The following is a 12497-nucleotide window of genomic DNA, read 5'->3' as shown; positions in this document are numbered from 1 at the left end:
AAGTGATGGATTGATTATGTACTATTATTTTTTGTAAAACTCAGCATGCTTTATCATTGATTATATGATCTGGGACTCTACTATACTCTTAACCTTATTTGTACACCTATATATGTTTATAATGTCTTTTTAATAGGTCTAATAAATAAAATATTTTTACTACCCTGAAGTGTGGTACATCATTTGTAGGATTTAGGGTTAATTCTTAGTCCAGCCTAGGCATGATTGGTAAAATATACTCCTAATAAATAGTAACTCCTAGTAACAATGCAATGTTATCAATACTTGGAGGCAGAGGCTTGGTAATTATGTTAAAAAAATTTTTTTACATGGCTAATTGTGTAGTGGGTCCTCCGTAATATTTTATATGATTCCGTCAGTTCTCCTGTAGTTTTTAAAATCTTCACTGAAATCTTTAAACAAGATTTAATAATACTTTTGTAATGGTCGACAGGTGTTACACTAGAGAGACAAGTTATTCACAACTAGGTCTATTAGAGGGGATGTCCAAAACTGAATGATAGGTTATCATAAAGAGATCTGTAGGATAGGTCGTGAATAAGTTTGATGGGGATTTCACGCCCAAACACCCATCATTTATTTTTTAAAATTCAGTAACATAGGACCAATGTACCAGATGCGACATGCTATGTAACACCATTGCAGTAATTTTTTGTGTGATGCCCCCTTCGGCACCAAATAATGTCGTCTGCTTTGCACAATGAATTTATTATATTCCTTCCATTCCCTATGACCACTGGGCCTCTTCTCCCAGCAAGATCCAACTGTTGAGACCACGGAGAATTATTCAAATAGAGGCCTAAGAAAACAGAGCAGAGAAGTTCTACCCAATAAATAGTGATGGAAGATGGCTCCCAGGACTTCGTTAAGAGGATGCATGCTTAGACTAGGTATGGAACAGATAGGAAGCAAAATGCAGTAATGCGCATGAGCTTTGAGTATTTGTTAAATTCATAATGGGGAATTTTGTGGTGGAATTTTTAGGAACAAATTTTTATTATTACTAATAGATATTAGTAGATTTACATCTTAACAATATGTAGTCAGATATTATCTGGCTCCTTAGACTCGAAACATCAAGAAAAGAACAATTAAAGGAGTTCTCCCAAGAACAACATCTTATCTTTTCACAAGTACCGATATCCCATAGTCTTCCATTTGAATGGGATGTATTGCAAGGTTGTTACCACCGCTCCATTCACTGTCTGTGGGAGGTTAGTCAGAAGGTGCACTATCACTCCCACAGACCCAAAGTCATGAATGAAGCAGTAATCACGCATGTACTCCATAGCTTCATTCTGGTTCTTGATCATAAATTTATCAGCTATTCTGTGGGTAGGTAATATATGTTGTTCATGGGATAACCCCTTTAAAGGGAACCTGTCATCAGGTTTTCCCAATATAAATTAAGGCTGGCACCTTTAATCCCTCTTTTACAGCTCTTGCACAGCCGCACTTCTCTCTGCTGTGCCGAGGGCAGAGCAAGGTACTGTAGTGCATATGCACCATCTTTACCTACGAGTTATTGGCACTCTTTGGCCTTTCTGGGTGCATGCACACTACAGTACTTTGCTCTGTCCTCGGAAGGCTAGAGAAGTGCGACTGCATAGGAGCGCCATGGGGGACACTGTCTGGATGATGAAGGACATGTCAACCACATGAAGCAGGGAATGAGGACAGTAATCGCAAGAAGAGAGGATCAAGACCAGAGATGCCCATTGGACTGGATTGCGCCATCTGTGAAAATAATAAAAGGTCTTTTTGTGCTTTGCATAGGGAATTGGGGACATACATACAGCGTATCAGTATGCTGTAGAAGGGGGCTTACAGATGCTGGGCGTACTTTATATGGGGAAAAATTGGTGACAAGTTCCCGTTAAGTTTTATAGAGCATTAAATCAGATATGGCTGAATATTATCTAGCTTTTTACATAGTGTATGCAGCTTTTCTATTGTCCCTCCTTGGCCTTCCTGCAACACTGTACCTATTACATTGCGTGTGAATATGTACCGCTATGTAGTTTATTATGCACATGTTCCATTCAGAAGGTGATTCTCTCTGGGGGGCTTCCTATAGGCATTGGTCCATTCCCAGAATTTGAACAAATGGACACGACAAGAGCTTTATTTGAGACATTTAATAGTGCACTTGGCTATATTTCAATAAGACATATGCATCAAGATATAAATCTATTTTCTAAGCTCTTTTGTTTTTAGATTTATCACGTGTAGCATAGGGATTGCATCCAGATACTGAAAAAAAATCTGAGGTATAAATACAAGTATACATTAAATAATTAAGTTTGTCATGCAGTTACTATCTGGAACAGTACACATTACATTAAAATGGTATGTACAGCGACACAGTTTTACAGTCATGAAGATTACAATGAATATACAAGGTTTATATACTTAATGGAATATGTGGAAACACTGATAATGAAAACACTATTATTATAACTGTTACATTAACAGATTCTTCATTGCAAAGCATACATATAATACTGACATCGGTAACAAAAACAATCTTTCATCACTTCCATTCAAAAAAGTCTGCATACAATAAATTTACCTAGAGGAACTTCCAAGTTTCCTCCTCCTTACTATAACAAATCTATTTAAAGAGACATCCTATATCTTCTGGGCACCATAGGCTCATCTCATTGCATGGCAGTGACTTGACCCTTGATACCCGTTGCAATACCCACCTACCTAAGAAGTTTTTGCTGTATACGATTGTCATTAATAAAAAGTATCTCTACACTGGGCAGGGACTATGCTCTTAAATATACACAAGCAGTATCCAGTATGGAAACCATAAATCACCACAATGAAAGTATTTAAATAGTCATTTAAATTACACCGCTGCCTCACGAGGCACCTTGTCTGAGCGAAAAACAATCTTATAGGTTACTATAAAAGAATATATGCTATATCTCAAAGAGGTGTATAATATCCATCTTTCTATATATAGGATGTTTGTCTAGTGTGAAGAATGATTGATGATACTCAAGAGGAAGGTTTCGATTGTTTTGCTGTAGGGTCTAGTTGATGTTCTCCAAAAAAGATGACCTGTGCAACGACAGATCTGCAAACCTGGGATAGACGTGTTATACATAAAGGATAGGTTGGTAACATTTTTGATCATTTTGAGTAAACCTGAGTTTAAGACCATTACAAGCTATCAGTGTACCAGACACTGGATGATGATGAAATTCACAAGGACAACACTCATTCACACATCTTCACTGTGCAAATATTTCGATCTGGAATTTAAAAAGTATAGATACCTATACAGAATAAGAGAATGAGTACCAATTATTCCAGTGGATACACCAGTCCCCAAAATCAGGATGAAGATTTACATGATTGACAACATAAAGGAATGTGGATTTTTTTAATATAATTCTGCACAATACATTTTTTCCAATAAAGTATTTTTGCTTCTCAGAAGCCAAATCAGTTGATATGTAATAAAACATATATGATGGTACAACTTGAAAGTCTATAGGATGAGTTATTCCAGTCCAGGGCATTAAGCACCAAATGGATAAAAAAGCAGCTTCAAACCTTGCATATAACCAGTCCTGAACAAATAATGGTACGACATATACAAGGTCCATCAGGTGGGATCCTAGTCTTCTCTAAACCCCACTGATCCTAAGGGTGAATGATTTGCTCCAACTTTGGGCGACACTTCCTAGGTTTGTCACCTTGACTTTCCATTATTGCTTTCAGATTGAGAGTTGGTAAAAGAGTCTCGAATCCTCACAACTTCGGCGGCACACAATTGTCCATACACTTTATTGTACCATTCTGGCATGTGGCCCCTGAAAGGGAAAAGAAAGGTCAGATATTAGGTATGTATTCTGAAATACAACGTAACACAGCCTTACTCCTCAATAACTACAGTGAAATCTGCATAAGAAGACCAATCTCATATCCAGACCAGATTTTAAGCTACAGGTTTTGAGTTCCATCATATACTATGGCCATGTTTTTTAGAAAACCATTCCCTTAGTACTCGTAAGGGAAATAGACATGTTTCGGATTTGAAACACGCACCGTGGGTCAGTTTACGCTCCGGCAAAAAAAAGCACAGTGGGCATGAGATTTCTATAAATCCCATCCACTTTGCTATAAATGTATGATGCTGGATTTTTTATTGCACCAGAAACTCATCATGGAAACACTGCCTTGGAAAACCAATTTCATTGTAATTTTGGGTGGTCATCTCAAAAAGGTTTCACTGTCAAAGGGTGCAATCCAATTTCTGTTCATATAATGTCCTAAAAGTATAGCTATATCGGGCTACGTGATATTATGCAAGATTCCAAATTACGAGTCTAGTTTGATGGTTGTTTCAGATGATGTCAACTTCTTCAAGAGCAGAAGAAACTTATGATGAGGGATGGTGGTTTGCCGATTCCTGACAGATATCGCTAACCTTCCTGATGTTCAGTACGAGTCTGGTCTTGCAGAAAGAACAAACTAAATGGCTCAACATATTTAGTGTTTCCCATGTTTAGAATTACTAAAACAAGCCATGGAATTAACATATTGCTAACTTTACTAATATTATTTTGATTTTTTGGAATATCAAGTCTTGTTAGAAATGGAAGACGCACTAAAAGACATATCTCATAATAAATAAAATATTATGACCTTCATTGCTCTAACTGTATCTTACTTATACCAAACACTTCACAATAAGACTGCAGCTTATCTACTAATGACCAAGAACATTTTTTGAAGCATGAACGATAAGTGTTTCAAATCAGTGGGACATATATAATGTTGTAATCAAGTTTTTAGTGCTGTAGACATAACAGTTTTTTAAAAATGATTGTAAAACTGATTTGAGGGTTGAAAAAAACCTGCCAAAAATTAGAAAAAAGTTCTTCTAGATATAGCTCCAAATGAGCTGGTATTGTAGGTGAGTTCCATCAAAGTGAATGGGGCTGACCTGCAATACCACACAGTCTGAGGACAGACGAGACGTTTTTCTTTTTCTTGAAGAAAGTAGCCATGTTCATTTCATCCTGGATTTCTCCTGTGATGCTACTTATTGCATTGAAAATAAGAAATCTAAATAATTGTTTTACAGGAGCCATTTACCTACACAGCCATTTTGTTGCTTAAAAGGGCATTCTCAAGTTTGGAAGCTATCCCTTATCCATGAGGATAAGGGGATACCTTCCCGATTGCTGGGATCCCTAGAAATGGGGCTCTGACAAGCTGTGTGTGAATGGAGTGGTGGTCCATCATCCACACTTTTGCTCCATTCATTCTTATAGGATTTGCAAAGATCAGCTAAGCACAGTGCTCGCTATCTCTGGCAATCCCATTAAAGGGGTTGTCTACTACTAGGACAACCCCTTCTTGATCTAAATGTTTGGTGCCGATAAAATAAAAAAGCCTATATTCACCTCCTGTGCAGGCTCCATTCCAGTGGTGTTGGCACTCGCATTCCTGGTGTTCTCGTGCAGTTGTTATGACATGTGTGCCTGGCGCCCAATCAGCGCTGGCATCACTGTCCCCACCTTCAGACAAATTGAACTTGAAGAGGAAGTCAGGGCTGCGTCTGATCTCTCACTTCCTCTTCATGGTCAATTCATAAGAAGGCGGAGACAGTGACACCAGGCTCACGTGACATAACAACCGCACAAGAGCTCTGGGAATGCGAGTGCCAACATCATTGGAACAGCGCCGGAATGGGAGGTGAGTATTGGCTTTTTTATTTAATTGGCACCAAACAATTATATCAAGAAGGAGTTGTCCACGTAGTGGACAACTTCTTTAAGAATGAATGGAGCAGCAGTGTGCATGATCAACTACCACTCCATTCACACAGTGCTCTTTAGGGCCCCGGTTCCTGAGATCAGTGTGTAGGTTGTTTGATAGGGAATAACTTCCAAATTTGGGTAAATCCTTATAATGTAAGATCCAGGTACATTAATTCGAATAACCCAGCCTATACAAATATAAAGTATGGTTCCTACCTAATATCTGCTCTGCTCAGGTAGGTAAGCTTGGATTTTCCTGTGCCACAAGGCTCAATGAGGTATTTGGACAGGAGCACATTGACTCTGACACCAAGTAAAGGAGCTTGGTCATGTTCAATAGATGTAGCCTGAAGAGCACATGCTCCTTTGGGCAAATTGGTTCTCCAGGATCTATGGAAATGTAAATAAAAATATAAGGCACGTGCAAAAGCAAACTTTGTGAGATTCATTATTGCCACTTAATTTGTATTCACCTTAATACAACAAAGTCTCGAGCCGGATGTGGAGCCATGTTGTTCTGGACATATTGATAAATATCAGTCTGATCATCTAATGTCTCAATAACTTTGGAATCCAGGAGATCCTCATCCCACATGTGTTGCTCTTTCAGTAGACGTTGAAGAACACTTTCTGGTTGTGCTGGGATCTCTATAGTACTTTTCCATGAACGCAACGGAGGGCCTTCAGGAATCTGTGCAAAAGTGGAATAATGGTAAGACTGGTGAATGAGCTGTTGTGAAGATAGAAAACAACAAACTTTCAATCAGAAAATGGAACGGGTTATCCAAAAACAACATTAATCACATATTCACTGGATAGGTGATAAATGTATGACGGCTATGGCTCAAGAGAATGGGTCCCAATGTAATGAAAGTATCCAATGTAAATGAAACATTGATGAGTATTTGCGACTGCTGCTTTATTAATTGCCTGTAACTCTTATAGGCAGTTAATTGAGTGATGGTCACACATGCTCAGTAGTAATTTAGGAAAGAATTTAGGGCCCCCGTTTTTTCGGATTAGTGGGGGTCTTAACAGTTTGTCTCACAGCAATCATACATATATCAGCATATGGGTGATAGACTAGCCCCTTTAACTATTGGAGGACTTATTTTAGATTTTCCTCTTCAAATCAATCTCTAAAGATCTAATGATGTCTCATCTAAACGGTTATTGAACTGATGGCAAGAATTTACAAGATCTCTAAAATTTACTATGCAACAATTAACATCTTTGCAAAAAATCTGCAGTGACAATGTTGAGATGCTCTTAATGAGCAAAACCCACATGTGCTGAAATAGCAGGAAATGGTGTATGCACTTGTGAAAGATTTTATTTATTTATGCTTACTCGTATAGCGCCGTTAATTCTGCAGCGCTTTACAAACATTATTATCAAAGTCTCCATTGGAGCTCACAATCTTATTTCCTTATCAGTGTTTCTTTGGAGCGTGGGAGAAAACCACGCCATAGCTAGAGGAAACCCACGCAAATGCAGAGAACATACAAAGTCCTTGCAGTTGTTGACCTTGGTGGTACTTGAACCCAGGATCCTTGTGTTAACCACTGAGCCATCATGATGAACAAAAGCAACTAGTGTGAGTATACAAACTAAGACATGTTCTAGTTTTAGGTTCTGACTTATCCTTTCATGAGCCTAAGTTCTAAAAATACTCACTTTCTTGTAGGAGAGATCAGAAGGCTCGGATGTGGAACAGCTGACCCAGCCTTTAAACTTGTCCTTGGCCTCTTTCAGTAAACTGTCAATACCCTCTTGAAGGTATGACTGATATTCACACTGGCCCTCAGCATTTCCATTGACCAATTCCTCCAGGCACACTGGCCTCAGGTCTTGTTCCATATAAGAATTACGACATTTATTCATTTCTTCAGGAATCTAGAATGGAAAACAATAATATAAAGCCAAAGTTATTAATCTGTTCTAACAATAACTTAGCTGTGGTGGATTTACTGCATTTAGGAAAAGATTGGGCAGAAACATTAGAAATGGCTCACATCTTGCTTTAGTTAGCATAGAGACTCGAGTACTATATTTGTATTATTACAGAAGAATGGAACCATTCTGCTAATCCAGACTTGAAACCATTATGTAACAAAGATGGAAAAAAAGATTAACTATGTGAAAAAAAAAATCTCCCGGGAAGAAATCCGAAATGGCACAAGTTTGCGGTTATGTAATATGCCTTCTAACTGAATGTAAAATAGCTTAAAAAGTACCTGGAAAAGTTTTTTGCATTCAGCAATCATATGTGCCAGACCTTGGGTGGCAGCAAGGTTTTCGTTCAAATCTTTCTGATCGGGTTTTCCCAAACTTTGCTTCCTTTGCATCACTCTGCAGAAGAAAATGGTAAGGTTTAGTCATTCAAATGATTGCATATAAAAAATATTAAATGAAGAATCTGAAAAGAACTTATACATGATATATGCCAAATTCAGAGGTGGTGGTGCCTCACAGAGCAGTTAAGAAATATATTAAAGAGAGAACTCAGAACTACAGAAACAATACAGGGAGCGCGAAGCATTTGTGGATATGACCCATTACCTTGGAGAGGAGTTCTCTCTCTTTAAGGTATTTAGGTGGAATAATGAAGGTGCTAAACAGACTGCCAGGTTGGTTGGTGTCATCTGATTTTCATCCACTGCTGCAGCTATATCACTCAGGAAGTATAAGAGGGTCTGGAGAACCTCCCGGTTTTCGTCTGGCAGAAGCATGATGGCTGCTTTTATTGCTTGGAGACGCTGGTCCTTTGGAACATCTGCAAGAATTGAAACCCAATCAATGCATAGAATGGCAATACATGGCGTATAATACAAATGTATTCATATGGATCAGTAAAGAATAGCATATCTGCTACAAACAAGTCATATCAGACCATGGTCTACTGATCTACCGACCATGGTCTACTGATGGGTGTCATTTCTGTAGGGCCGCATTTATGCTTTGTAGTTGATATCTCCACTGCTTCTCTGCAACCTCAACAATTACAAAAAAAAGAAAAGCCCAGTCCCCCAATAAGGACTAATATTCATCCCACTTACACTGGTAGATCTGAAGGAAGGTTTCCGAGAGCTTATTAGTAAGAAGTGGCTCTGGCAGGTCTCGGAAATACTGCTTTAACATATCAGCCACATCATAAGCAGATTGTCCCTCATACATCAGAGGATCAGAACTGTTCTCGCTTATCTCCCGTAATGCCAGGATCCTGGACTTGACTCCTGATTTTCTGAACAATCCCACCTTTAGAAAGAAGTAAACCGTCTCATTACATTGCTGTACAAAATGGCGACAAATAAATAATCCTCTAATACATCCCAACCATAACAAACCTGATCCAGGCACTGACTGCGGAGATATCGCATAGCTTGCTGTATATTCTGCGGCAGCGGCTGGCCAGATCTCTGGATATTTACGGTTAAAGGAACGCCGAACACATTCTTGTCTCTGTAATCTGGAACTTTAACACGCTTCATAAACTTTGGTACAGCCCTAAAAAAGAAACAAGTTACATTAAACATTTTAAAATATGAAGTCCCTGATAAAGTTCTTTCTCAGTGGTAAGTGACTGCTTCAATGCTGCAATATCAGACACGGCCAATAAGAGCGGTGCAGTTTCCAATAAACCACTTTATCTGGTTTCAAACATCCCTTTAAAGGAGATTTGCAAAAACAGACTTTTGACATTTTAAACATTTAATTCAAAATAATGTAGTGACCGACCATTCCTATTTTCGCATCCAATATCTATCTCACATCCAATATCTAGGTATCCATCTAAAGCTCCCCATAAACCTTAGATGACTGTTGACCGAACGATGGTTCAGCCAATAGTTAAGGCTGCCATCTTGGCTGTCTTTCCTATACACAGGAATGCTCACTCTGCTCAGAGCTCCTGTGTTCTCTATGAGAGCCGCTGTCAGACCCCTCTGGTGACGGCTTATGTAGGCGAAAACAAAAGGATCGGCAGACTGAAATCAGTCATGCTGGATCCTTATCTCATTCGTCAATCATTTTCCGGGGTCTCCATACACATTAGATTGTTGGCCAAACCCGACGATATCGGCTGCTTCGTCTGACGTTAATCTAATGTGTATGTGAGGCTTAAAAAGGTAGTTCAGGACTTCATGTTTTTTCTTTCTATGGGCCTAACAGCCTGCCTGTTGTACTCGGCGCCGACTTAGAGCTGTTGCAGACTGCTCCTGCCGGCAATTCGGCTGATCCACGTCAACAGAGGAGCTCTTCCTCTTCCGAGCTGCTCTGTCGAAGGTGTGTGACTGCTGGCATCATGTTAATTGACAGTTGGCTTCCCGCAGTTAGGCAGCGGAGGGCCGGCTATCAGTCAGCATGACATCAGCAGTCACGCCCCTTCAACAGAGCAGAGAGGAAGAGAAGGCGCTGCTCTGTCGACGTGATGTCAATGGAAGCCACTGAATTACCAGCAGGAGCGGTCTGTGACCTCTCTGAACCAGCAGAGATCGGCGCTGGGCATAACAGGCAGGTAGTTAGCAACTACATACCTGTTAGTTCTTAGGCACATTGTAAAAAATATATAGTCCCAGATAATCCAGTATCTCTCTCTCTATATATATTTAAATCCATTTCCTATTTCATATCCATCCAATATATATCCATTGCACACCTATCCATCTAATATACATACACATTTCTTTTCTCATATCTATCCGGACAGAAAAAAAGCAGCCTCCTCATACATGTATCAAAGAAGAGAGAGGCAGCACTCCAAAAAGCGATATATAGTACAAAACGCTGGTCCATGTACGACACCTTTGATATATATTAAACAAGCCATCTATCTACCAATCTAATATTTATATATCTATAGAATTATCTATTAAGATATAATTATCTACTTTATATCTAGAGAACCTTTTATTCTTATAATGCAATTGTTTGGAGATATATAAAAAATTTCCAGAAAAAAAAAAAGCATAGTCAGAAGATACAATTCTATGAACAAAGCTACGCATTAGAATAACGGAGACCGAAGCCAAGAAGACAGTCAATAAATCCTGTGGTGAAAGCCCCCTAATAATGTCACTTCTTCACTCTCGTCTTCATCAAGAGAAACTAGCCTTGTTAACAAAGGAGGTTTTGTACATCAACTTTTGCCATTAACAAAAGGCTCCAAGTCGGGTCTGCCACCCAGCAGCGGGCATAGCAGCGGGGATCTGGTGTAAAGCATTAGAGGCTGTCAGCCAGGAACATCAGCTCTACAAATGAGTGCTTTGTAAAAGAAAGGCAATTGAAAGCGACATGGTCTGTTCTAAAGGAGTTTAGCCGAAGAGTCACGTAAAACAATGCTCTATGATTCCCTTTTATGCGCCACACAATATAAAATCCATCTAACCCTTGAGCAGTCGGCCCACTCCCCGACCTCTGCTTACATACAAATTCCTCCGCACACAATGAACACTGGCCAGATTCTGTTACTTATGTTGCCCTGTTGGCTAATAAGAGAATTAACAAAATGAATAATCTCTTCTTTGTGCCTAACAGATACACTGAAGCCATAATGAGCACTGGAATCATGAACTACGTGTGATAACTGTTCCGTCCATCACATTTCTAGGAATTTAGATAATAGCGTCTCTGAATGGGAAACGCTTTGACGCTGTGGGTTCACACATTTTTGTGGTGAGGAGTAGGAAGGGACAATGTTACATATTTTATCTATGCCACGAGCAAACCTATGAGGCATTCTACAGTTATCCGACACTGAAAAGAATCTCGGTCTATTATGTGGATACAAGTCACAGCGAAGACTCCATTACACCTATAGACATGACACCACATTCGAAAAAGGAATTGCCCGAAGCCACAGAATCAAGAATTACATGAATGAGAAACCACAATGGATGACAGACATGTTAGTTGGATTATATGTTTCCAAGCCCAACCCCATGCTTGCTTGGCTACATCATGGAGGTTGGATACTCACCAGCTGAATCCATGCTTGTTGGATGGGGTGTACTTCTCCAGGAGAGCTGTCAGCTTTAAAAGTGAAAATTTCTGCAGCAAATTAATCTGAGTTACCGACTGGCAGCTGATTTGCAATGAGGCAGACCTTAGGCTGGGGCGATGAGAGCTCTGAAAGCTGTGCCATCTGAACCGATGCCTGCATCATATAAGGTGATGATTAAGAGATGAGTTATGCCTTAAGATATTTATAAGTTAGGACGGAGTAACAAGCTCTGACATAATCGTATGAATCAGACATTCTGGAGGTCTGATTTGCAATTTCCACTACAATAGCTTGGCAAACAAAACCGGGAAGAGAGTAGCGCAAAGAGGGTCTTATCCGTCAAACAGTTGGAATAATTATCAAACTATGCTAATTTGATCCATAGATTTAAGGGTTTTGAAACGTTGTTCAGCTGATGTGGATCCACAGGTTGTCAAACCAATGAAATGAAGATATGGAGAATTTGTGGATTCTTTCCGCGCTGCCGAATATTGAAGATGTCAGTTGCCAAGAATTATTAAACATGAAGTTTCTATTCAACGCGTTTCGAAGTGACATACGCTTCTTCCTCAGGAAACAACCACATATCTGTAGTTGTTTCCTGAGGAAAAAGTGTATGTCACTTCGAAACGCGTTGAATAAAAACCGCATGTTTAATAATTCTTGGCAACTGACATCTTCAATATTTG

General features: G+C 39.3%; 1 protein-coding gene across 8 annotated transcripts in view; it reads right to left on the bottom strand.

The window, feature by feature from the left end:
* Positions 1-2144: 2144 nt before the first annotated feature.
* The window catches only part of DLC1 (DLC1 Rho GTPase activating protein), an 869826-nt gene continuing 859473 nt past the window's right edge, over positions 2145-12497 (bottom strand). For all 8 annotated transcript variants that reach the window (XM_073645427.1, XM_073645426.1, XM_073645428.1 and 5 more), the window contains 9 exons: positions 11785-11961; positions 9155-9314; positions 8867-9065; positions 8370-8583; positions 8045-8159; positions 7485-7703; positions 6281-6498; positions 6024-6197; positions 2145-3851 (listed from right to left, as the gene is read on the bottom strand). In XM_073645427.1, the coding sequence (XP_073501528.1) occupies positions 3731-3851; positions 6024-6197; positions 6281-6498; positions 7485-7703; positions 8045-8159; positions 8370-8583; positions 8867-9065; positions 9155-9314; positions 11785-11961 (1597 nt within the window). In that variant the 3' untranslated portion in view covers positions 2145-3730. The remainder of the gene's footprint in view (positions 3852-6023; positions 6198-6280; positions 6499-7484; positions 7704-8044; positions 8160-8369; positions 8584-8866; positions 9066-9154; positions 9315-11784; positions 11962-12497) is intronic.

This window comes from Phyllobates terribilis, unplaced genomic scaffold (assembly GCF_046119375.1).
Source record: "Phyllobates terribilis strain yellow unplaced genomic scaffold, ASM4611937v1 Scaffold_1__5_contigs__length_1240528914, whole genome shotgun sequence".
Taxonomy (NCBI): domain Eukaryota; kingdom Metazoa; phylum Chordata; class Amphibia; order Anura; family Dendrobatidae; genus Phyllobates; species Phyllobates terribilis.
Note: the sequence above shows the minus strand (reverse complement) of the source record. Positions and strands in the feature narration are given on the sequence as shown.